The following is a 23,655-nucleotide window of genomic DNA, read 5'->3' as shown; positions in this document are numbered from 1 at the left end:
AATATAAAATAATATAAAATAATATAAAATAATATAAAATAATATAAAATAATATAAAATAATATAAAATAATATAATATTATAAAAACAGAAATAGAATGGATGGACAGGTAAATAATAAAAATAAAGAGCAAAAAATTGAATTGATAAAATTGATCTGTGTATAGGATATCACAAGGTCATTATCAGAAAAAGAAAAAGAAAAAGAAAAGAAAACAAAAGAAGACTGTGACTGTAAGAGAACCAAACTAGGTAGGTAGGTAGCTAGCTAGCTACCTAATCGTAAGAGATCAACTTCAACTTGGTATGTAATGTATGTACCTACCTAACTAACCTGGGTGCAACGTTGCGCTAGGGTATTCTCAAGCAGGGGCAAAAAAAGAAAAAATCAAAACAAATCATAACTATTGCAATAAGCTGCCTGCCTGCAGTTGAAGTGCAAATCGGATATCGGATTGAAAAAAAAAACGCTCGCCTTGCTCAGCTCAGTTCAATGCTTCCTCCTACTCCCAATCCCGAGCCGGCCAAGATTCCCCAGACTTGACTTGCTTTTCGTACTTCCTGATGTAGGAGGTGTGGAGCGGCCGTCTTTCGGAGTCAGGCTTTCGCCACGACTTCCTCCTCCTCCACCTCCCGGGCCAGAGCCGGAGATTCCAAGACCGCTGCTGGCGCCGAAGCCTCCTCCTCCCCGAGGAGTCTCGGGAGGGCCCTTTTCTCTGGTGGTGGTACCGCCGTGGTGATCGGTATTCGCTGCCGCGGATAGAGCGCCTGAAAGGGATGTGCGTTTCAGGCCGATGCTGTTGGAATCCTGATCGAAGGGGCGCTGCGAGGCCCGTTGCGACCGCCGCGCTCGTTCCTGGACGTTCTTGAATTTCTCGAGGAGTTCGCCCCAGCGGATGGAGTTCTCTTCACGGGCCTTTAATCTGCTCCCTGCTGGGCGTTCATAAGATGAAGAGGATGCGCCGGGACCGGAGACAGACCTGGAAAAGAAAAAAAAAAGAAGCAAAAGTCAGCGTTTAACTCACAACAGGTGGAATTGGAGATTCTGTAGAGACAGGCAAAGGGTAAGACTACAACTGAGTGAGACTTACGGGCGAGGCCCATGAAGAAGACCAATATTGCTCACGCTGTTAAGGCGGTTCTTCAGTGCTGCAAAGGCCGAGCTCTGTGGAAGAAGCATGAGAACGCCATATAAGCATTTGTAAAGGTATGGGTACTTTTCGGGTTCCAGAAGCTGTAGACGAAGGTCTGCAATTATTAATATATTAGCCTCAGAATCACACACAAGGGGCAGCTTGAGCGCAAACTGACAAGTAAAAACCGGAGATTCCAATAGTTGTACAAGCTTGTCGATTTGGATCAACATGTTAACAGTCATCTCGAGCTCCGCACTGAATACCAGTCAGCCAGCCAGCAATTAGATATGGTCTGGACTACTCACAAGATCTGCAAAAGATTGTACGCCTGTTCATAAGCCTGTGCAAGTAAACATAAAGAGAACGTCGAAACCGCATTATGGCACCATGACCGAAATAGCGCAACGAAAAACATTTGCCCTTCCTACAACATCATCAGTTCCACAATGAATATCAGTAACTTGTCCAGTGGGACATACTCTAGAATCCAAACTCCTCAATCTCTTCCTGAGATCTGCAAGTTCAGGGGCGGTGATCAGATTGTTGTTTAGATTCTGGACCATAACGCTGGCAAACTCGATATCCTGAAGAGAGCTGCTTAGTATGTACAAATCCCAGAATGTTCAAGAATAACTCACCTCTTCCTTCTCTAGGCAGTCTGCTAAGGTCCGGTAGATGCGTTCCGGACTCAAATTCATGCAGAGTTGTCGGATAATCAGGTTGCCACGAACTTCGAGCAACTTCCTGTCCGTGGAGAAGAGCTGCAGAAGGTTCACCATAAAGGATGTAAAGTATCCATCTTCGCTATTTCTGGATATCTGTGAAAGGAGTTGAAGATCCTTGGTAACAACAGCCTCGGAAGGATCAGACAGAGTTTTGAGGAGAGCAGGAAACGTGCCGTCGTTGAATGCTAGAACCTTGCGGGGCGCTTTACGATGGAGCATGATAAGCCATGAAAGAGCAGCAACTCTCGTATCTTCGTTCTCATTGAGAAATTGCAGGGTCAGAGAGTTGACAGCGGCAGCGTAGTCAAGATCGGATGGCGGAGTCTCTGCTGCCGCAACACTGGCTGTTCCATCAAGCGATGGTTGCCCGCTTTGGACAGATGATCTTCTTCCATTATCCTCCTTTGCAGCCGTTTTCGACGTTGCTCGTTGGCTCCCGTCAGATGCTTCCTCAGACAGAGATACGATGTATTCCATAAGGGATGTATTGACCCTGGTTGCTGCCTGTCGCACTTGATCGGAGCCGCTTGATATAGCGGGGAGGACCTGGGTGAGAAGCGAGGGAACGAATGGGAGTATATCTTCAGGACTGATCTCAAAAAAGCTATCAATCCACCGCAGCGCAGTTAATTGCATTTCCTCCTCTAGATCTGGGTCAGCGGTATTGACTCCAGAAATATAAAAGGCCTATGAAAGGTCACCCACCATATGCGGTATCAACAAACCCCACAAGGATCTTCAAGATCTTTGGATAGTCGACGTGGGCGTCCTGTCCTGGAACCCAATCACCATCGACCGTCACGCTTTGATCCTCATTAGAAACGCCAGACTCCGAATCCGCAATGGCATTTTCGCTCCCTTTAATCTCCCCGCTGTTGTCGGTGATTATGCTTTCACTCTCACTTGCAACGGAAGGTCTAACGTTGCCGTCTCTGCTCTTTTTGCTCTCTTCGATTCCCTTTTTGATGCGAGCTATTCTTTTGATCTCCGCTAGGAATCTTTCTAAAAGACTCTGGGTAGCAACATTAACATCTTTGTTTGGATCTCCTAGGAATTTTATCAATCCGCCGAGAAACGCTGGCAAATAACACACGAGCTCCAAGTCCGGAATTGTGTCCAACAAAGCCAACCATGATACGAGGAATGTTCTGGTAAAAGGATTGAGGACATGTATTCGCTCCTGCAACAGTGGTATGAACTTGGCAAGTGAGAATGCCGTTGGCAGATCAGACATTTCTTCTGCTTCTTGAGTGGCATCCAGGTCTTGCACGTTCTTCTCGGGAAGCTGTAAGACAGAGACGTAGGAAGCTGCTGATTCAGCGACGATGTCCTTCACAAGTCGGTCGAGCAGCTCAGCTCCGTTCTTTACAGAGAGCTCAGAGTCGGATGCTAGCTGATGTACAGTACGTCAGTGAACAATATATACATGTCTTGTCACTACAGCGAGCATACCTTGCATAATGCATCAAATATATCGTTGAAGAAAATCAATATCTCTCCCTTAGCCACCTTCGCAATGTTGTACATGCTCTCACAAGCATAATACCTAACACGTGCATCCTGGTCGGAAAAACAAGCGAGAACGGGAGGAACGATCTCTGGAAGGTAAGGAGCAACCCCCTCCTGCAAAAATCAGTCCTGCAGTCCATAACCTATCCTATTGTATTGTCTCAACTCACAGATCCCAATGCTATCGAGGCGGCGGCCAGACCGATAAGCCCTCCATTTCGCGCGTGAGGTTGGTGAACAGCATAGGCATAGTCGTGGCAGAGTTGATCGACGATCTTCTGAATTTTATCGTGCTCCCCTCTGAATATGGCATCGCGGACAATCTTTTCAAGCCTTGAAAACGTTCCGGTGGTTAGCACTCAAGCCTTGGGGCCGCTCGTCTTATATAGAAAGCTGTGACCTACTCTAAGGCACCTTGTTTCCTCTTGTCATAGAGCTTGTCATTCAGCAAGCGCTGAACAGATTGGTCCATTGTGAAATGGTGCAAGTCACAGGCTCTGTATTTGTGTTAGGCGGCATTCATTGTGGTTGTGCAAGGTGGTGCTGATGCTGTTAGAAACTGCAATGCTGTGAAGCTGCTCTGAGCGGTAACACGAGTTAGTAGTCACTGAGGTTTGAATTTTAGCATATGCAGGCACGTGTATAGCTCTTATTTCGGCCTTTTCTGATGTCAGGTATGCAGGGGAGCGTGCATGCGTTGTCAAGAATGCGGAGTGTCAATGCGCATGTGTCTTTGATCCAGTGGTAGTGACGTATTGTCACAAGCACGTGTATCGTATGGTATCTGTGGAGCCTGATACTGCACCTCAAATATCTAAGCCGAGAACGGTACTTCACAACAACGAAACAAATATTCCATGCTCACTATGGGATCATTAGATTCCTAAACAAGTAAATATATCGATTTACGTTGAAAGCTATCCTGTCCAAGTATCCATGTCGGTTTCAATTGCATCAGCATCAAGCCAACGGCGGCCACCAATGTATCAATGACTGATATACTGAAAAACAGCAGAAACATCCTTCTCAGAGGTTTCTTGCCTCAAGAGCAAATCCTGTATCTTGTTCAATGGTCCCTTTTCACCATCGTTGACAAAATGGTTCCATGTACTCGTGTCGCCATACAGCATGGCTGGAGCCTTGATAAACTGGGTCCCATCTGGCCTGCACCTCTTGCATTTAAACGTGTCATGTGTGTCGCTCCGCGTGTCTGGCTTGAACTGGAAGAGCTCTCGAAGAGAGTCGAGAGAAAAGTGGCGTTCAACGTCTTCCGCAGAATCGACAACGCAGGAAGAGAGTGATTGCTTGTGGGACTGCCTCTGGAATATCTTTTCCTCGATCGACCCAGTCGCAATGAACCGATAAACAAAACAGTCCTTCTTTTGGCCATCACGCCAGACCCGAGCCAGTGCTTGCTGGTCGGCAGCAGGATTCCAGTCTGGATCAAATAAAACCAAACGATTCGCTCCAATCAGGTTCAGACCGCAGCCGCCTGCCTTGCTGCTTAACAAAAATACAAATTCCTCGCCATTAGGGTCATTGAATTTGTCCACCAGTTTTTGTCGCTTGTTGACATTCATGGTGCCGTCCAGTCGCAAACACCCATATCCTCGAGAGCGGCAAAGTCTCTCGAAAAGGTCAAGCGTTTGCGTATAGTTACTGATCAGAACGATCTTATCATTAGTGTCCTGGCGTATTCGCGCCAGCATGCGATCAAGGACCATCATCTTCCCGGAATACCAGGTTTTAATTTCTCTGTCGCGACCTCTCGCTTCTGGTGGGACATAGTCATCAGGCAAAAATTGTTCACACCCAGGTAAATCCGTTGACAAATTCAGCAGGTCCGGATGATTACAGAGTTTCTTCAAAATCCCAATCGCCTTCAATGGCTGGCTTCCCTTGCCTTTGAGCAGACTTTTGATGTCCGGGCTCTGTAGGAAATGGTTATATAAGTCGACCTGGAACTTGGCAAGATTGCAGAACACAACATGTTCGTACTTGACCGGCAAGTACTGGGAAAGAATGTCGTTGGTGCGTCGTATAATGAATTTGTTGACGATGCTGGAGAGCTCAGCCAAGCGCTCATCACCTTTCTTTCGATCCTCGTCCGTTCCCGCAGCATCTCTTCCTTTCAAAATCGGAATTTCAAACCTCTTTCTGAATTCACTTTGAGTTCCGAGCAAGTTTGGGTTTGCAAAATGCAAAAGGGCAAAATATTCTGACAGATCATTCTGGATAGGTGTCCCAGAAAGGATGACTCGGCGACTGACATTCAGGCTGTTCAACGCTGTCCAGGTCAAGCTCTCTTTATTTTTGAGCCTGTGGCCCTCGTCGCACAGTAGTAAACCTATCGGTGTGTCCTTTAGGTCATCGATATACAGCCTCAATGTCTCGTATGATACTATGAGGACCGGCCGGACGATTGAGCGCCCGGAGGCAATTGCCCACTGCTTAAGTTGCGAAGAAAGCTCAGCCTTGGAGGCTTTTCCGTCAACAGCAAACGGGTTAATTGCGTCTTGTCCAAGCCATTTCACTGTAACTGTCAGTAGCAGCGTAGAAGTTGGCCCACATATCACATACCTAGTTCATTGGCCCAGTTTCGAACTAAACTTGATGGGCAAGCAATGATACACTTCTGGATGGTGGACTTGCCCGCTTCTGGCGATTGCTTGAGGAGGGTCCACATCAAGGTGATGCATTGGAGCTATCACCATCAGTGTCAATCCGACAGAATTGAGGACTGGAGATTACCGTCTTGCCCAAGCCCATTTCATCTGCCATGATGCAGCCATTCGCATTCTCGTCAATCATCCCAGTAGTGCAACGGTAAAGAAACTGTGAAGATGGGATTAGACGAAAAACCACACATGCCAGATAACCGAGTGGTTCCTCACCTTTACTCCCTCTACTTGATGTGGCCGCAAGACCTTGGCGAGTTTGGGGTCAATGACGACAGGCACCTTTGGACGAGACTCGACCTGTTTCTTTAGACCAAGTATATCCGCCAAACTCTTATGCACGATGGGTTCATCCAGCTTCGGCTTTTCTTTGGGTTTCTCCCCGTCTTCCTTTTTCTTTGGCTCGGGCTTGTCATCAACCGTGGGATCATATAAGACTATTGCGAACTCTCCACTGGGGTCGTGCAAAGGTTTCACGACAAATGTGGCGCCTCGTCTCATTCCTAGCGTCGGTGCAGGCCTGGAAGGATCATAGCCGGCGGATGTTTTGTCTCTTAAAGGTACAGTGAATCGTTGTTTAAACGCTATTTCCTTGTCTTTCACCTTAAAGACAGGGAATTTGTTAGCGTCACGGTTTGCAAGAGCAAGACGCTCCTCGTTGGTCCATGGCTTGTTGCCTCCATCCTCAGCGCTTCCGTCAGCACCGGAATAGTCCACTTTGCGCCTCTTCCTGGCCGGTCTATCGGACGCTACAGAGGCTGTTGCCAGGCTTGGACATTTGAATGGCTTAGAGAGGCGATCGACAGACTGTTTCGACGGGCCGTAGAGTCGGACAGGCTTTTGTGCTGATACTAATGTTTGACCACCTTCTCCTGTGGTGGGCCGTGGACGATGCCTGACAAAAGGTTAGCATGGTTTTCTGCATGATAAACGTTCAGAAGACCTTCGTACATTGGAAGAAAGATAGCACAAAATAAAGCCCCTAGTTCGGTCAACCCCTCTCAGAGTCTCATTGTTGGTATGGTCATGAAGTTCGTTGACGTCGGAATAATGACTACTCCATACGTTCGCAAGCAAGTACGCGTCGTCTGTAAGCGCGTCCAGATTCCCCATGTTTCGCCAAAATGCCACGAAATCACGTGATCTCAGATCCGCCGTCATGGAGGGGGTGCCCCACTGTACCACTCATCATTACCAGAACAAATTCATATGGCATTTACTGTCGCCATTGAGTGGCAGAAACTAATATATACGGTTTCTAAGACCAATGTCCTCCGACTTTTGGGCTGGCTACATAAGCGGAGCCATTGGCATAATCATTGGCAATCCACTCGACCTAGTCAAGGTGCGCTTACAGGCATCCCATTCCGTGAGCTCTCCAGAAGCAACCCTCCGATTCTCTCGGGGTCAATTTGAGACCGCCACCTCCCTGGTGCGAGGTGCGTGTAACTTTGTGGACACTTCTCCCGAGTATTGACATTGATATTAGGCGCTGCTGCCCCTATTCTCGGCTATGGTGCTCTAAATGCTTTGCTTTACGTTGTCTACAACCGAAGCCTGAAAGTATTGGATTCTTCCGTGACTGATCCAACTAAACCCGATGGTGTCTCGTTGTACAAAATCTGGCTAGCTGGCGCCGCAGGCGGCATGGCCAGCTGGGTGGTTTCATCGCCAACAGAGCTCATCAAATGCCGGGCGCAACTGAGTAGAGATCCGGAAATCTCATCGTGGAAAGTTGCCAGTGATATCATCCGAAAAAAGGGGTGGAAGGGACTCTACTTCGGGGGAGTAATAACAAGTATCAGAGATTCCGTGGGTTACGGGTTTTAGTACGAATCCTGAGATATTCACCATCGGCCCAAGCATGGTATTGACAACAGTTCCTACAGTTTTTGGTCCTATGAGCTATGTAAGCGATGTATGACTTCTGCGGACGAGACCGCCCATCAGGCTGCTATGAAGGTTCTCATTTGCGGTGGAATTGCTGGGATAGTGACCTGGGCCTCTGTTTTCCCGCTCGACGTCATCAAGACGAGGTTGCAAGCCCAATCGTTTGTGGAGCCTTCGAGAGACGGTTCTCCTGAGACACGATCACTTCTTCGGCAGACAACGCCTAGAGAACGAGTATTGGGATCATTGGAGATTGCTCAACAGGCGTATCGCACCGAAGGTTTCCAAGTTTTCTATCGCGGCCTGGGAATTTGTAGCATTAGAGCATTTATAGTAAATGCGGTTCAGGTATGTTGTCCGCCATCCTTCCGATACTGTGCAGCGATTGCTTACTCATGTGATTACCTAATACAAAGTGGGCGGCATATGAATGGCTCATGAAAGCATTAAGCAGCTCTTTGGACTCTGCTCACGTGGGTATGTAATATAACAATAACAAGCAGAGAAATTTACAGGGAAAAGAGTAACGAACAAGCACATTGCGTAAAAAATTCCTCGGCACATGAAGCCAGTTTAGAGATAATCCTCCCGCGGCCCGCGTTGTATGGTGTGGACCGCTTGTAACGGTGCTGTTCCGAAGGGAGCGGTTTCTGCCGTGAATCGGAACTTTGGCTGTCTCGGATCGGCTATTGCGGAAAATTTGACAGCGAAAATCGGAACATCGAGCAACTCTCGCTCTTCGATCCAAGAAAAGCTTAGCGAGTCGAGCATCGTTTTCGTAATTGTCCTTGCCCTCAGAGAATTCAGATAGTGAACGACATCGCAGTGGTCGTTGGCAGTTCCTCTACTCCAGGCCCACAAATCTTGTTAGGCTTGGCAGCTGTGAATATCGCTGATGGCCGTTCCTCTGGGTAGAGAAAACCACTTGAGGTCGTGCGGCGTATTGGAAGATTTTTCCGTCCCTGGGAAGTTGTCGAGCACTGTTCAAATCATCTCTTTGACTTCATCCATTTCCATAGAGGCACTCTGATTGCGGATCCCGTTGTCTACACCCAATCCCACCGCAGCTTCAGCTGTTCTCTGAGTATGGGGTTCTTCGCGCAAGATCCGGAGCCTATACGCATTGAATTTCTCGCATCAGCTGCGATCATCCAGGGGTCGGGCTGCTGTCTACCAACCTCCTCCTGTGATTCTTGCCCTTGCGGTGCTCGATGAGATTATGTTCACTCTCAAACCACTTGGCGCATTCGACGCAGTAATACTGTCCTAACCCCGGCAAATCTTCCGGATCCTTCGTAGCCTTGTATTGTGCGAGGTGTTTGGCAGACGCAAGGTCTGCGCGGACTTGGTCATAGTCCCTGTATGAGATTGTTTCGATTAGAATCATGCCCTAAAGTATCACAAGCCGGACGTCTTGAGCTTGACTGGAGGCGCATACCTTGTCCTTCGTTTCGTCTTTATTCTTCTAGTGGCACCCATCTTGGTATGCTGTTGACCAATTTTGAGGACGGTGCTTATCGCAGAATTGTATATCAACTGAACAATAATAAGATTGACAATCTTAGTATCTTACGTTCAAGACAGGACCGTTACTGCATAGAGTAAGAGCGGGTCTCTTTTTTGCTGGGTGGCTAGTGATTCGATTCCACCACGGCAAAAAAAAAATTCACAGTTGTGAGCTTCTGAGGGGAAATGTCGCTTGCCTCATTGGGCGATCAGTGATGTGTGGGCGGCTAGATAGCGGGCGACAAGCGCGGTGCCGGCTAAGTTCGGGAGCGGTAATAATCGATGAATGCGGTACGGAGCATTACACATGTCTGACTGTGGGTGCGGTATTTTATGACGTCGGCGAGCTACACAGCACCGAGGTCCGGAGGATCAACCAGCCACCATCTCCATTCATACGAATTACTGCTCCCACTCAAGGTAATTCGTCGAAAAAAAAAATAAGAAGAATATTTTGGAAACTTCCTAGATATCTTGACTTTTGAGAGTAGAAGTTTCACCAGTGGTAGGACACGGGTAAGGCGTGTTGAGGGGCGATTTGCATATCCAGTGACTTGCGATTATCTATTATTTCTATTATTATCTCTCACATGTCTTGTCTACAAACGGAATAAACAGCATGCGATTTGGCAAAACAAGTTGGTACAAACCAAGTACTGAGACCAATATTCCGCGAATCATGCAGCAGTTATATCGGCGTCACTATGAGCATGATCGGGCAGTTATGCCAAAGTAGATTCTATAACGGGAGGGACCAGTGGGCTTCTTCGAATGTAATAGGTGCCATATCATTGGGAGACTTGATCCGCCGTAATTTTAGCCAGATTGATAATGATTTTTTTTCGCAAGAGCGCGGTTGGCTGGTTGCCGGGCCGCCCGTCTTCCTTGTGTCCGGTGGCATGCCTTGCAGGTTGCGGTTACGGTTAAAGCTCCGGTTTTGGTACGGCAGCGTCATTGTCCCGCGTGGATTCTTCTCGCTCAACACACCAAGCTTTCATTTTTACCTGCATCTTCCTCCCATTTTTCTTTCCTCACCACTTCCACTCCCAGACCCTGAGTCGAATCTGGGGCTTGTCTCTTCGACATCGTGCTCCTTGGATGTGTCGCAGACCTGTCTTCCTCGCCTAGAGAGCTTTCACCATGATCTCCACTAGGCTTGCCCGTCTGGGTGCGCTGGTAAGTGTCTCCCGGCAATGCCACCGCGATCTCAGCAGGCATTCTGGCACGACTTGGTCGCCAGAATCGCCCTTCTGAGTCCATGTTCTCAATCAATGGATGCTAACCACCTCTCTATAGGGCACCAAGTCCCGAGCTGTAAGTTACCTCGCCGCGCCCGCCGTATCCGACTACCCCTCACAGGGCGTTTTTACAGCATGCTTTTGAAGGCCTTCGCGGTACTAACTGAATCTTGCAGCTGCTTGGGTCGCGCAGCCTGGCCACCGTTGTCGATTCTCCTCTCGACAAGAAGGTCGAGATGACCAACTGGGAGAAGGTAAGCGGTAGTAAATATGGCGTATTCCTCTCGTGCGAGAGAGGGGGCGTGAGTAGTCGGTATTAGAACACTCATTTGCTAATGATGATATGACAGGGCAACTACATCAATTACAAGTATGGATCTCCTCTGATTTACATATCGCATTGCGACTTCTGTTCCCCAAGAGAATTGGCATGAGACACTAACGCGGCTGCTCCCTCTTGCAGGAAGATGGCCGAGAATCTTGAGATTGTTCGCCGTCGTCTGAACCGCCCTCTGACGTACGCGGAGAAAGTTTTGTATTCCCACCTCGACGACCCTCACGGCCAGGAGATTGAGCGTGGCAAGTCCTATCTGAAACTCCGCCCGGACCGTGTGGCTTGCCAGGATGCCACCGCTCAGATGGCCATTCTGCAGTTCATGTCGGCCGGTATGCCCTCCGTGGCTACTCCTACCACTGTCCACTGTGACCACTTGATTGAGGCTCAGCTGGGTGGTAACAAGGACCTTGCTCGTGCCAATGAGATCAACAAGGAGGTGTACGACTTCCTTTCTTCGGCCTCTGCCAAGTACAACATTGGTTTCTGGAAGCCCGGCTCCGGTATTATTCACCAGATTGTTCTGGAGAACTATGCCTTCCCGGGTGGTTTGATGATCGGCACTGACTCTCACACTCCCAACGCGGGTGGTCTCGGTATGGCTGCCATTGGTGTTGGTGGTGCTGATGCTGTCGACGTCATGGCCGGTCTTCCGTGGGAGCTGAAGGCGCCCAAGATCATCGGTGTGAGACTCACTGGTGAGCTGTCCGGCTGGACGGCGCCTAAGGGTAAGTCTGCGCGCACCTGAAGACACCTATGAGTACCATCTGCTGACTGGACGGGGTTTGCAGACGTCATTCTCAAGGTTGCTGGCTTGCTTACCGTCAAGGGTGGTACTGGTGCCATTATCGAATACCACGGTCCGGGTGTTCAGTCACTGTCTTGCACTGGCATGGGCACAATTTGCAACATGGGTGCTGAGATTGGTGCTACCACATCTATCTTCCCCTTCAACGACCGCATGTACGACTACCTGAAGGCCACGAAGCGCCAGCGCATCGGTGACTTCGCCAGGGAATACGCTGAGGGTCTCCGAGAAGATGAGGGTGCTGAGTACGACCAGCTGATTGAAATCAACCTGTCTGAGCTTGAGCCACACATTAACGGTCCTTTCACTCCTGACTTGGCTACTCCCATCTCCAAGTTCAAGGAGGCTGTTGAGACCAACGGGTGGCCGGAGGAGCTGAAGGTCGGTCTGATCGGTTCTTGCACGAACTCCTCTTATGAAGACATGTCCCGCGCCGCTTCCATTGCTCGTGACGCCTTGAACCACGGTCTTAAGGCCAAGTCCTTGTTCACTGTTACGCCTGGTTCCGAGCAGATTCGCGCTACCATCGAGCGTGATGGCCAGCTGAAGACTCTCGAGGAGTTCGGAGGTGTCATTCTCGCGAACGCTTGCGGTCCTTGCATTGGACAGTGGGATCGTAAGGATGTGAAGAAGGGCGAGCCCAACTCAATCATCTCGTCCTACAACCGTAACTTCACTGGCCGCAATGACGCCAACCCTGCAACTCACGCCTTCGTCACCTCCCCTGACCTTGTTGTCGCCATGACCATTGCCGGTACCCTCAAGTTCAACCCGCTTACCGACAAGCTCAAGGACAAGGATGGTAATGAGTTCCTTCTCTCTCCTCCATCCGGTGACGGTCTTCCGGCTCAGGGATACGACCCTGGCCGTGACACCTACCAGGCTCCTCCCGAAAACAGGGAATCTATCTCTGTTGCTGTCTCCCCCACCAGCGACCGTCTCCAGATCCTTAAGCCTTTCGAGCCTTGGGATGGAAAGGATGCTAAGGGCATCCCCATCCTGATCAAGACCAAGGGCAAGACCACTACTGACCACATCTCAAGTAAGTTGAAAAGTTTTCTGAAATGGCGATCTAGAAATTTTGCTAACAGTTCCCCTAGTGGCTGGCCCATGGCTGAAGTACCGTGGCCACCTGGACAACATCTCCAACAACATGCTGATCGGTGCCATCAACGCTGAGAACGGTGAAGCCAACAAGGTGAAGAACATCATTACTGGCGAATATGGCCCCGTCCCGGCTACTGCCCGTGACTACAAGGCTCGTGGAATCAAGTGGGTCGTCATTGGTGACTGGAACTACGGTGAGGGAAGCTCTCGTGAGCACGCCGCTCTGGAGCCACGACACCTCGGTGGTCTCGCCATCATCACTCGCAGCTTTGCCCGTATTGTAAGTCTTGCCTCTTGGGCTAGGAGATCGTTATCCAGTGTCATGTCGGCTAACATCCTTCGCAGCACGAGACCAACCTCAAGAAGCAAGGAATGCTTCCTCTCACCTTCATTGACCCTGCCGACTACGACCGCATCCCACCGGATGCCACCGTGGACCTGTTCGTCACTGAGCTTGCCGTTGGCAAGCCCATCACCCTCCGCGTCCACCCCAAGGATGGTGAGGCCTTCGATGTCAAGCTCACCCACACTTTCAACGAGTCCCAGATCCAGTGGTTCAAGGACGGATCTGCCCTGAACACCATGGCCAAGCAGTCCAAGTCTGCGTAAATTCAATCACGACCTCTATCCTCACCCTGACTTCCATAGTGGAGGGGGCTATTTCACGCTCTTCCTCGTGGTATGGGTAATGGAAGCCTGAATATATCACGGCGATTCCTGACTTGCAATTGGCTGATAGGATTCGGCCTGTTTTGACCGGGTGGATCTCATCAGCTCACAAAAGGTAACTAGAACGGGTGGTTCTTATAGAGGGTGGATGAAAAGGTAATTTGGGGGTCGTGATCTCTGGCAGCATGGCAGAGTAACTTGTACTCCTAATAACGGTTTCTGCGGTGGTTGATGACAGTCGAGGACTCAGCTAACGGTTCTCGGCGAGAGTGAATCCAATTGCGAAAAACATTGATTACTATTTTTGGTTCGTCTGGTCTGGTCTGTTTGTTTCTTTGTCTGGAATACTGTCGTGCATGGATATAGCCCACTGGGTTTCTATACGTCTACCTTTCCTTTTTGTCAAGTTTAGGTCCTACATGTATAACGGTGTCTGTTTCTTTTGTTCCTCAGTCATTGGAACTCTCTTCAATCTCGTAGCAGTGCTAGCTCTCACTAGATTTTTTTTATTTTCCTTGGACCGAACGAGTCCGCTGAGACAGAAATGCCTTGGTAAATGAACCTAGGTAATGAGGCAATGTAGAACCGAAGTCGCGCCATAACAGGCAATATTGAAGCTGACATAATCATCCGAGTGCCTGCCACTGCCGAGGTCCGTCCTTGCCCTTGTCCCCCCCGATGATGGGCAAGCAGTATCAAAGATACGGAGTACATCCATGTCCGCGAGGGACTTTTTATCCGTCCCCGTCAAGAGAAAAGAACAGCTACTCACCTGGTTATTGTTTCTCGTGGAAATTGTCAACTTCACTCCGATACTGAGAGTACGATTAATGCCTTGATTTGGAGACCCATATACAGTTCAACTAGTGGTTACCATCACCCGTCCTCATAGCTCATGGGCTATATCGTACTATTTGACTCAGTATAACAGCTTAATATTAGCATTGAGTTTGATGCTGTGAGAATTGCAGGATTTATCCTTGTGAAATTCCGGAATATTTCCACTTCAAACGACCTGTGGTGTTGTACTGCAACACTCCGCTGTTTATATACGATGGCCACGCAGCTTGTTCCGCTCCCCGAGGTGGAGCGACTCAGTGCGTCGGTAGTGAGAATCTTAGCTGGAAATCCTGGGAAGGTTTGTTGCCTCCTCTCTTGAAACATTTAACTCTACTGAATGTTGCAAAACATCTTCTAAGAGTCGTGTGGCTAATGCAATGTTCATAGTTCACTTTGCAAGGTAGGCTGAATCGATCCTCCAGTGCCTCCTTTCCTACTACGAGATTCTAATAAAGGTGCACAGGAACGAACACATACCTCATTGGTCGCGGTCCTCAGCGGCTCCTCATCGATACAGGCGAAGGCCTTCCGCGATGGCGGACACTCCTCCAGTCTGTGCTGCAGGAGGAGAAAGCGACGGTGCACAAAGCGCTTATCACGCATTGGCATCATGACCATGTTAAAGGGATCCCCGATCTTCTCAAGATCTGTCCTCAGGCGACGGTACATAAGCACATGCCAGATGAAGGGCAGACAGATATTGAGGATGGTCAAGTCTTCAAGGTCGAGGGAGCTACATTGAAAGCGTTTCACACACCCGGTCATACCGCGGATCATATGTGTTTCATTTTCGAGGAAGAAGATGCTATATTTACCGGCGATAGTAGGTCTTTTCCGTGCGTCTTAGTTGCTTTTCCATGATGTCTCTGACCAATCTGGCAAAGATGTGCTAGGTCACGGTACGGCAGTCTTTGAAGACCTGGACTCATATATCTCCAGCTTGCATAAGATGCAGAACCAAGTGTCGGGTCGAGCGTATCCGGGTCACGGCGCGGTGATCGAGAACGCCACCGCGAAGATAGTCGAGTATATCAAGCATCGACAGCAGCGGGAGGACGAGGTGCTACGAGTGCTGAGATTCGGAAAATTGGATGTTAGTGCAGACGAGAAGAGCCCACCACCGGAGCGACGGTCATCCTGGACTCCAATTGAGTTGGTAAAAGTGATATACCACAACATACCGGAGAGCCTCCATCTACCAGCATCCAATGGGGTCGTACAGGTGTTGATGAAACTGGAGAAGGAGGGCAAGGTTGAGCATGACGTGTTATCAGGGAAGTGGAGTCTGAGTGCCCAGAGGCCAGCTCTATAAAGGCATCGCATCTTTCTTTCTGAGGCAGGAATTACAGCTACATCGTACGAGCAGACCTCAGTGGATCTATATATAGTCAGCATTGAATTTGAGGTCACTCGGCTCAACCATCACTCTGTAAGCTAGGTAGCAAAGGTTCCAGCTTCTACCGATCCTACTGTAGAAGGCACCAGCAATCCAAATCCCGCGAGAAAAGGCGGAATACGGGCAAGATTTTCTGAGCGCTTTCTCGACTACGATGAAACCGAACGTGATACCCAGCGGACACTCGGGACCCTTCCGGATCACATAAGCCAAGGGAGCGAAAAGAGCGCGTCCACAGTTTGCCCAAAGTTGATCGAAGACGGCTAGGCTCTTCCTTGGGGAGCTAGCTTAGAGATCGGGCACTCAGGTATACGTATGTATGTACCTACGCTTTCCAATAATGGGTGCGCTTCAGCGAATGAACCATCATCAAGAAATGGCGGGAAGAATCTCTTATCATACTTACGTGCTAGTTATCACTTGCAGCAGCCGCTATTTGGAATTTCTGGAGATTTTCAGGGAAAGAGGCAAAATGATCCGGCAGGTTGGGTAGAAATCGGTTGTACGGGGTGGTGTTGCAGCGGGGAAGATGATGTCTCTCTCTCTCTGCCCCTCTAGTTAGCGTGAAAATGACTCTCACCGTGGGAGTCTAGGCCAGTCGGTCCCTTCACCATTCATATCTCACTCATCCTCATGGAGTTCATTCGAGCTTCACATCAGGCATAATTCGAGACTACCGAAGCCGGTCCACTACTAAGAACTCCCCATCTTCCCACCTGCGCCCTCGCGTCCGGCCTTGTGGAAAGCAAAGCATGCACACCAGACTGTAACATCATCGACCTGAGCACGACTGGCTGGGAAAGATTCCTGCATTCTTGTCTACACCGCGACCATCTTTGGGCCACCCGCAACCTTCTTCCGTGGATAAATACCCTTACATGGCTTTTTGACTTTCCTTGTTCTTGTTCTGCTCTGCTAGCCATATCTACCCCTCCGGACTCCGCTCTCCGCTATCCACCAGTGTGTCAATGAAGTCGTTATTGAGGACACCACGCCTTCCTCTATCTGCAACGCAATCTGCCTCCCCTTTCGCCGCGTGCAGGGGCCCAGTTAACTTCCGTTTGAAGGCACCCTGCCACCCGCTTGTCTCGAAGTGAAACATCACTTGGTCCTAGCTCCCCAGTCGTTGGGCAGAGGTAAATTAATTTTGACTTGACTGCATCTTGCTGCGCCTTAGCCCCCCGGTTTTACCCGCCACATTCCTTCTTGTTACCGTCCCCAATCATTGTGAAATGAATCAATTGCTATCGTCATCGTAATGGGCTTGGGCTGACTACTTTCATAGACAGCTCCTGCCGTTGCATAGAAAGGGACTCCTACATCTGGCGAAAGTCCGCGTCGCGGCTCTTCCGCCGCCGCCGCCTGTTCTTTAACGGATCCAACCGCTAGTTCCGGATACCCCGCCAAGATGCCTGCGCTCGAGAGTCCAGGTAACGATGACTCGAGACTGCTCCTCGTCTCGAACAGACTGCCTATCACTATCAAACGCTCCGATGATGGAAAATATGACTTTTCCATGTCTTCCGGGGGCCTGGTCAGTGGGCTGAGTGGGATGTCAAAGTCCACGACCTTCCGGTGGTATGGCTGGCCTGGATTGGAGGTGCCTGAAGAGGAGATTCCAGTGGTGGAGAAGCGTCTCAAGGATGAATATGGGGCCATTCCTGTCTTCATTGATGACGAGCTCGCTGATCGACATTACAATGGCTTCTCAAGTCAGTCCCCTCGCTGTTAACACTCCCGCAGTTTGCGATCACATTCAGAACATCCACAAATTCGTGTGCTGACTTGTATTCTTGTCATAGATTCTATTCTGTGGCCGTTGTTCCATTATCATCCCGGTGAAATCACGTTCGACGAGTCCGCCTGGGAAGCATACAAGGAGGCCAATCGCCTTTTCGCGAAAGCTGTTGCAAAAGATGTGCAGGATGGAGACTTGGTGTGGGTTCACGACTACCATTTGATGTTGCTGCCCGAGATGCTGCGGGAAGAGATTGGAACCAGCAAGCAGAATGTCAAGATCGGATTCTTTCTCCACACTCCTTTCCCCAGCAGCGAGATTTACCGGATCCTTCCGGTGAGAAATGAACTCCTCCTGGGTGTTTTGCATTGTGACCTGATTGGGTTTCACACCTACGACTATACGAGGCACTTTTTGAGCAGTTGCTCGCGGCTCCTGTGAGATTCCCCCATACAACCGACTTGAAGAGAAGGCAAAAGACTGACTAGATTCTGCCCAGTGGTTTGACAACGACTCCCAATGGGATCGAATTTCAGGGCAAGATCGTCGCCGCGGGTGCTTTCCCCATCGGGATTGATCCAGACAAATTCAAGGAAGGGCTTCAGAAGGAAAAGGTGCAAAAGCGAATTGCGATGCTGGAGCAGAAGTTCCAAGGTGTGAAGCTCATGGTCGGTGTCGATCGCCTTGATTATATCAAAGGTGTTCCCCAGAAGCTACATGCCCTGGAAGTTTTCCTCAGCGATCATCCCGAATGGGTGGGGAAAGTGGTCCTTGTCCAAGTCGCGGTGCCCAGTCGACAGGATGTGGAGGAGTATCAAAACTTGCGCGCGGTTGTCAACGAACTCGTTGGAAGGATCAATGGCAAATTTGGTATGTACAGGGTGCCCAGTGTCCGACGAGACCATGAAATTCTGACCATATACAAAGGCACCGTGGAGTTTATGCCCATTCACTTTCTCCACAAGTCCGTGAACTTCGACGAGCTCATTGCTTTGTATGCTGTTTCCGACGTTTGTATTGTCTCATCCACGAGAGACGGTATGAATCTTGTCGCATACGAATACATTGCAACTCAGCAAAAGCGCCATGGTGTTCTTGTGCTTTCGGAGTTTGCGGGTGCTGCCCAAAGTCTCAATGGCAGCATCATCGTCAACCCATGGAACACCGAGGAGCTGGCTGGCGCATACCAAGAGGCTGTCACGATGAGCGATGAGCAGAAGGCTCTCAACTTTTCCAAATTGGATAAGTATGTTTCAAAATACACGAGGTAAGCGAAACCCATCTCTCATTGCTGCGGTTGACATGGTGAGGCTGATGTTCTCTAGTGCATTCTGGGGTCAGTCATTCGTCAGTGAGCTGAAGAGGATTTCTGCCCACTCGGAGAAGAAGGTTCAACTGAGGAAATCGTCTCTGCTTGCTCCTGAACAAGCTCCTCCACTGGCCAACGGTGATGCCAATGGTAATACCAATGGTAATGCCAATGGTGAGAAGGCGTCGGGCGAAGACCAGGCAGCGGAGTGAATTTTTTTCTTTTCTTTTTTTTTTCGACCAGTTTATAATAGAAAAGAGTAACCCGAAGACGGTATAAAGATATTAATACACTTGCAGAAGGGACGAGTACACGGCGCAAGTGGGGTTAAACATTTTTTTCCTCTTTCTTTATCTTACTTTTATTCTCCCATCAGACATGACAGAAATTCTTGATCACATTTCTAAAAACGCCGCATTGTATGAACATGACTGGTAATGAATGACGGAAACGTGAGTGCTGGTTGTACTGTACTGTATATTAGGAAACTCCTCGGGTCAGGTGTGAATGATGAGATACATAATGGTATGGTATGGTATGGAACCCAGTTCATAGACAGGGGGACAGGAGACAGCGAGTAAGTATATAGATAATAAATTCAGTACACTCGATGCTCTGTATGTGTTTGCCTCTTTTTTATCAAGAGACAGTAAATAATGCTGGAGTTAAACTTGCGGGTGGTTGGCACACAAACAGTGCAAACAGCCCAACCTCACTGATCCGATCCGAGCAGCACGCCGCGTGAGAAATTCTTAGGCTCTCAGTCCGGAGATCAATTCAACTCCGCAAATGGTCAATTAATCGTTCCCCTGCATAATTTCTCCCTTCACTCCCACGGCAAGATTTTGTATTCTTGTCCCCAGGAAGGCCATTTTTCGGTCGGCAGGTCACCCGGTTCGTGGTTCGTGGGACCTGGGAAATTCCGCCCTCCGAGAAAGATACTGGCGATTTTCGACGATTGATTGCAACTGTTAGGAGAAGCAGGACTGGAAGGACGACTTTCAGTTGAAAATTGCAATTGAAGATCGCTTGATTTGATTATCCTTGTCCATATACAGACCTACTTAACGTCATCGTCATCATGGCGCCCAGCAGTCTACTCCGCGCAACGCTCCCCTTGCGATCTTCCTTGCTCTCCTTCCTCTGCTCCTCAGCTACGTCGGCAACGGTGACGAGTTCCAGATCGGCTGCATACAGCAGCAGCAGGATTCTGTCGGATTCTAGCAGACGAGCTGCTTATTCGACGTCCACAACAACGACATCGGACGAGCAGCCGCAACAGCAAGAGCAACAGCAACCACAACAGCAGCAGCAGCAACAAGAAGGCCAGTCGCCATCAGCGTCAGAGTCATCTACTCCTCCTACGACCACCTCATCTTCCTCCCCGTCACTCCCTACGCCTTCCCTCCGCCAGTACCCATACACCGTCAAAGTCGGCACGGTCACCTCCGTCGGCCTGATGGACAAGACCGTGCGCGTCGCCCACCGCCATATGACCTGGGACCGGCACATCCGGAAGTATTACCCCAAGGTGACGACGTACCTGGTGTCTGATCCGCGCAACTCGCTGCGCGAGGGGGACGTGATTGAGTTTTCGTCCGGCGCGCCCAAGAGCCGGCACGTGCGCCACGTCGTCGAGCGGATCATCTCCCCGTTCGGCGTGCCCATTGAGGAGCGGCCGCCGGTGATGACGCGCGAGGAGCGAGAGGCCGAGTGGGCGGCGAAGCGGGCGGCCAAGTTGCAGAGACGGTATCAGAGATGGGTAGAATCAGGGAAGCAGGGTCCACCCCCGGTTGGGGATCATGTTGGTCGGATTAAAAGCCTGGTTATGGCGAGGGTTGCAGAAGAAAAGGAGAAGCAAAAGCTTAAGGAGCAGCAGCAGCAGCAGAAGCAAGCCGAGGCGCAGGCTTAATCTTTGTTCAAAGGAGAAGAGACAGAACGGCCTTCTCTACCCCTCGAATCGCGCTTTGCTGCTTTCTACTATACTACTATATTATCGTTCTTGTTGTTGTTCCTTGGGTACGTCCTTTTTTGTATGTACACTACTCTACGCTACACCAGAATACAATACACTACTGTACACTACAGTGAGGTCAGGTCAAATCAAGTCAAATCAAGTCATGTCAATTTCTTCTTCCTTTCTTTCTTTCCCCTTCTCATTCAATTTCTCTCGTTTAGATTACGTCTCTCGTGTAAGTACCAGCAATCGGAAGAACGGGCGAGAATATGAATATGGACAGGGACAGGGAAGGTTGGAAGGAAGTTCTGTTTTTTCCCAATAAAGGAGGGAAAGGATAGATACAAAAGAGAGAGAGAGAAAACACAATGTCCATCGCTGCATTCCACTCTACAGCATTGTATTGCATATGTCATGCTATAAACATACTGTACTTTTATATAGAACACATACAGATATATATATCTGTGTGTTTATCAGAAAGAAAGCTCTCCCATCTGATTGCAACCGTCTAACTAAACCTTCACCTCCTCAATCATTTCCACACCATCCCCTCTCTTCTTCTTCTCCTCATCAACAACTTCCCCCCTAAGACCAATCTCCCCTCCACGCCTGATAACCCGCCACAACTCATCAGCCTTCTTCACAGGACCCTTCTCCTTATCCATAAAAGCGAGATCGACCGCTTCGAGCGTGAAGCCCGCCGTCTCGGGAAAGAGGAAATAGATCATGGGCACAAAGGCGAGGTTGAACACGGCGAAGATGATGTATGTGCGCCAGCCGATGTTGGCGATGGCCGTGGGGACGAATTCGATGACGACGAAGGTGGAGAGCCATAGGCAGGCGGTTGCGAGGCCGGAGCCTTTGATGCGGTGGACGAGGGGGAGGATTTCGGGGCCGTAGCACTGAAGATACAACTGTCAGCTTTGCTCTATTTTATAAACGAGAAGGAGACTAAAGAAGTGTCTGTCTCACCCATATCCCACCCATCCATCCCCAGGTATAGAAACTCTGATAGACGAACAGCATGGCTGCCGCGACGATGCCCGACGTCTTCGTGTTAATGGCGAGCATGGCCGCCATGATGGCCATCACAATCGCCATTCCGACGGCCGTCACCATGAAGGATTTCCGCCGGCCGACCTTCTCTATCGTGTACCAGGTGCCGAACGAGGCGATCAGGAACCAGATCTGCAGGAAGCCGGACATGAGCAGGGACAGCTGGCGGGAGAGTCCGACGGAGTCTTCGAAGCTGTGTACACAAAATCATCCAGTTAGCAGCTACGGAAAAAAAAAGTCTAATGGTTTGGTAACGAACATCACAGTGGTATAGTAGCTGACAGGAGTACTGCCGCTCCACGCCTGACAGGCATTCAACAGACAGGCCAGCAGCACTCGACGTCGCGAGCCGACATTATCTTCCTTGAGCAGCTCTTTCCACCCCTTCTGCTTGCTCTCCAAGGCGATGACTTCGGTGATCTCGGAGATCGTTGCGGCAAGGGCATCTTCGTCTACTACGCCCTGGTGAGTGTGGAGAAGACGAAGAATCTCGGTTGCTTCCTCGCGGCGATCGTGCTGGAACAGCCATCGGGGGGCTTTATAATGATTCTTGGTCAGCAAAGACGAAGCGTGAGTTCGCCACAGATTGGTCTTACACTCAGGCATAAAGAAAAGCATGACACTGGTCAAGATGGCGATGAACGCTTGGAACCCCAGTGGGAAGCGCCATCCCACGCTGCTGTTGTAACTGGCCATGGCATAGTCAATCCAGTAGGCAAGGAGCTAGTAGTAGCCATTGTTAGCATTGTTGTTCATATAACGAAGATTGTGTGCATTACTGGAGGAAGATTGCATACCTGTCCCACAATCAACCAACTCAGCGCCGAAGCCACCATCATCCCTCGAATCTTGCGCGGCGCACTCTCCGACTGCCAAACGATGATATTGCTCGTGATGAGACCGAGGCCGATGCCCGCAACGATCCGGCCGACGATCAACTGCGCGACGGCGAAGCTCGAGGCTTGCAAGATGGCACCGATGCTCAGAACCACCGTTCCGACATGGACGATTGTCAAGCGACCCCATCGGCCGTTGCTGAAGCTGGTGAAGAGCGATCCGGCCAGACATCCGATGATGAAGAGGGAGGTTACTGTTCCTTCAAGACTGCTGCTTAGATTAAAGACGCTTTCGAAGCTCGGGGAGGTGAGGAGTCCGCCAATGACTCCGTCGTCGTAGCCTGATGAATCAATCAGTGGGGAACCGACAGAAAGGCAGCTGAGGCAGCCAAAGCTTGATTGGAAAAGAAGGACTAGACTCAGCTCACCAAACAAGATGAATCCCATGCCCGAAGAGAGGGCAATGCCGGTGAGGAGGCCATTCCCTTTCAACCCGAGGTATACCATGCTGGACATGCACACTCTCTTTTTTGTATCTCAGTCGTAGGATACAATAACAGACCGAATTTGTATCGAGTCCAATGCACAACCGTTAAGAACTTCTCGGGTGGGTGTCAAGTATATATTATATTATGCCTGTGGTCCAGCCAGTGGTTGGCCAATGCCAGCTGGGACGAGATGACGAGGCCATTGGTGTAACTTAGCTATCAGCTAGCTATTAGTTATCAAGGTCAAGATTCGCATCGGCTTTCTAGCCGAAGTGAAGAACCCTGCAAAGAATGGACCGATCGATCCAACTGGGCTGATTTTCTCGGGATAATTCTGTGGGGAGAAAGAAGTGTTGACTTAGTGATAGTATAGTACTGTGGAGATGGGATGATATTGTGGGGAAATGGGGAAACACCGCCAACTTAATTCTT

At 49.7% G+C, this 23,655-nt stretch overlaps 9 protein-coding genes across 9 annotated transcripts; 5 read left to right on the top strand and 4 right to left on the bottom strand.

Moving 5' to 3' along the window:
- Positions 1–490: 490 nt before the first annotated feature.
- VTN77DRAFT_7549 (uncharacterized protein) lies at positions 491–3,842 on the bottom strand (the record flags this gene model as incomplete). Its single annotated transcript, XM_069423949.1, has 10 exons — positions 491–980; positions 1,092–1,248; positions 1,312–1,391; positions 1,442–1,560; positions 1,616–1,720; positions 1,775–2,505; positions 2,567–3,254; positions 3,314–3,484; positions 3,541–3,703; positions 3,775–3,842. 10 exons carry the CDS (start codon positions 3,840–3,842, stop codon positions 491–493), a joined length of 2,772 nt encoding a protein of 923 aa, XP_069275318.1.
- Positions 3,843–4,356: 514 nt separating this feature from the next.
- VTN77DRAFT_7548 (uncharacterized protein) lies at positions 4,357–6,549 on the bottom strand (the record flags this gene model as incomplete). The annotated part of the gene is made up of 4 exons (XM_069423948.1): positions 4,357–5,903; positions 5,951–6,074; positions 6,122–6,205; positions 6,265–6,549. The coding sequence occupies 4 exons, from the start codon at positions 6,547–6,549 to the stop codon at positions 4,357–4,359; spliced, it is 2,040 nt and encodes a 679-aa protein (XP_069275317.1).
- A 766-nt stretch (positions 6,550–7,315) lies between these two features.
- VTN77DRAFT_7547 (uncharacterized protein) lies at positions 7,316–8,423 on the top strand (the record flags this gene model as incomplete). Its single annotated transcript, XM_069423947.1, has 4 exons — positions 7,316–7,487; positions 7,538–7,877; positions 7,938–8,286; positions 8,355–8,423. 4 exons carry the CDS (start codon positions 7,316–7,318, stop codon positions 8,421–8,423), a joined length of 930 nt encoding a protein of 309 aa, XP_069275316.1.
- Positions 8,424–8,922: 499 nt separating this feature from the next.
- Positions 8,923–9,417, bottom strand: VTN77DRAFT_7546 (uncharacterized protein; the record flags this gene model as incomplete). Its single annotated transcript, XM_069423946.1, has 3 exons — positions 8,923–9,052; positions 9,117–9,296; positions 9,377–9,417. The coding sequence occupies 3 exons, from the start codon at positions 9,415–9,417 to the stop codon at positions 8,923–8,925; spliced, it is 351 nt and encodes a 116-aa protein (XP_069275315.1).
- A 1,167-nt stretch (positions 9,418–10,584) lies between these two features.
- On the top strand, positions 10,585–13,540 carry VTN77DRAFT_7545 (uncharacterized protein; the record flags this gene model as incomplete). The annotated part of the gene is made up of 8 exons (XM_069423945.1): positions 10,585–10,620; positions 10,741–10,758; positions 10,859–10,936; positions 11,033–11,052; positions 11,146–11,744; positions 11,808–12,866; positions 12,925–13,211; positions 13,277–13,540. 8 exons carry the CDS (start codon positions 10,585–10,587, stop codon positions 13,538–13,540), a joined length of 2,361 nt encoding a protein of 786 aa, XP_069275314.1.
- A 1,114-nt stretch (positions 13,541–14,654) lies between these two features.
- Positions 14,655–15,752, top strand: VTN77DRAFT_7544 (uncharacterized protein; the record flags this gene model as incomplete). Its single annotated transcript, XM_069423944.1, has 4 exons — positions 14,655–14,738; positions 14,828–14,840; positions 14,904–15,263; positions 15,325–15,752. The coding sequence occupies 4 exons, from the start codon at positions 14,655–14,657 to the stop codon at positions 15,750–15,752; spliced, it is 885 nt and encodes a 294-aa protein (XP_069275313.1).
- A 1,492-nt stretch (positions 15,753–17,244) lies between these two features.
- VTN77DRAFT_7543 (uncharacterized protein) lies at positions 17,245–19,095 on the top strand (the record flags this gene model as incomplete). Its single annotated transcript, XM_069423943.1, has 5 exons — positions 17,245–17,548; positions 17,639–18,011; positions 18,074–18,444; positions 18,502–18,841; positions 18,900–19,095. The coding sequence occupies 5 exons, from the start codon at positions 17,245–17,247 to the stop codon at positions 19,093–19,095; spliced, it is 1,584 nt and encodes a 527-aa protein (XP_069275312.1).
- Positions 19,096–19,964: 869 nt separating this feature from the next.
- Positions 19,965–20,795, top strand: VTN77DRAFT_7542 (uncharacterized protein; the record flags this gene model as incomplete). Its single annotated transcript, XM_069423942.1, has 1 exon — positions 19,965–20,795. The coding sequence occupies one exon, from the start codon at positions 19,965–19,967 to the stop codon at positions 20,793–20,795; it is 831 nt and encodes a 276-aa protein (XP_069275311.1).
- A 560-nt stretch (positions 20,796–21,355) lies between these two features.
- VTN77DRAFT_7541 (uncharacterized protein) lies at positions 21,356–23,242 on the bottom strand (the record flags this gene model as incomplete). The annotated part of the gene is made up of 6 exons (XM_069423941.1): positions 21,356–21,745; positions 21,816–22,092; positions 22,159–22,435; positions 22,496–22,622; positions 22,697–23,076; positions 23,164–23,242. The coding sequence occupies 6 exons, from the start codon at positions 23,240–23,242 to the stop codon at positions 21,356–21,358; spliced, it is 1,530 nt and encodes a 509-aa protein (XP_069275310.1).
- Positions 23,243–23,655: the final 413 nt, after the last annotated feature.

This window comes from Rasamsonia byssochlamydoides, assembly GCF_041956645.1.
Source record: "Rasamsonia byssochlamydoides strain NRRL 3658 unplaced genomic scaffold VTN77scaffold_61, whole genome shotgun sequence".
Lineage (NCBI taxonomy): Eukaryota > Fungi > Ascomycota > Eurotiomycetes > Eurotiales > Trichocomaceae > Rasamsonia > Rasamsonia byssochlamydoides.
This window is presented reverse-complemented; position numbering and strand designations above follow the sequence as displayed.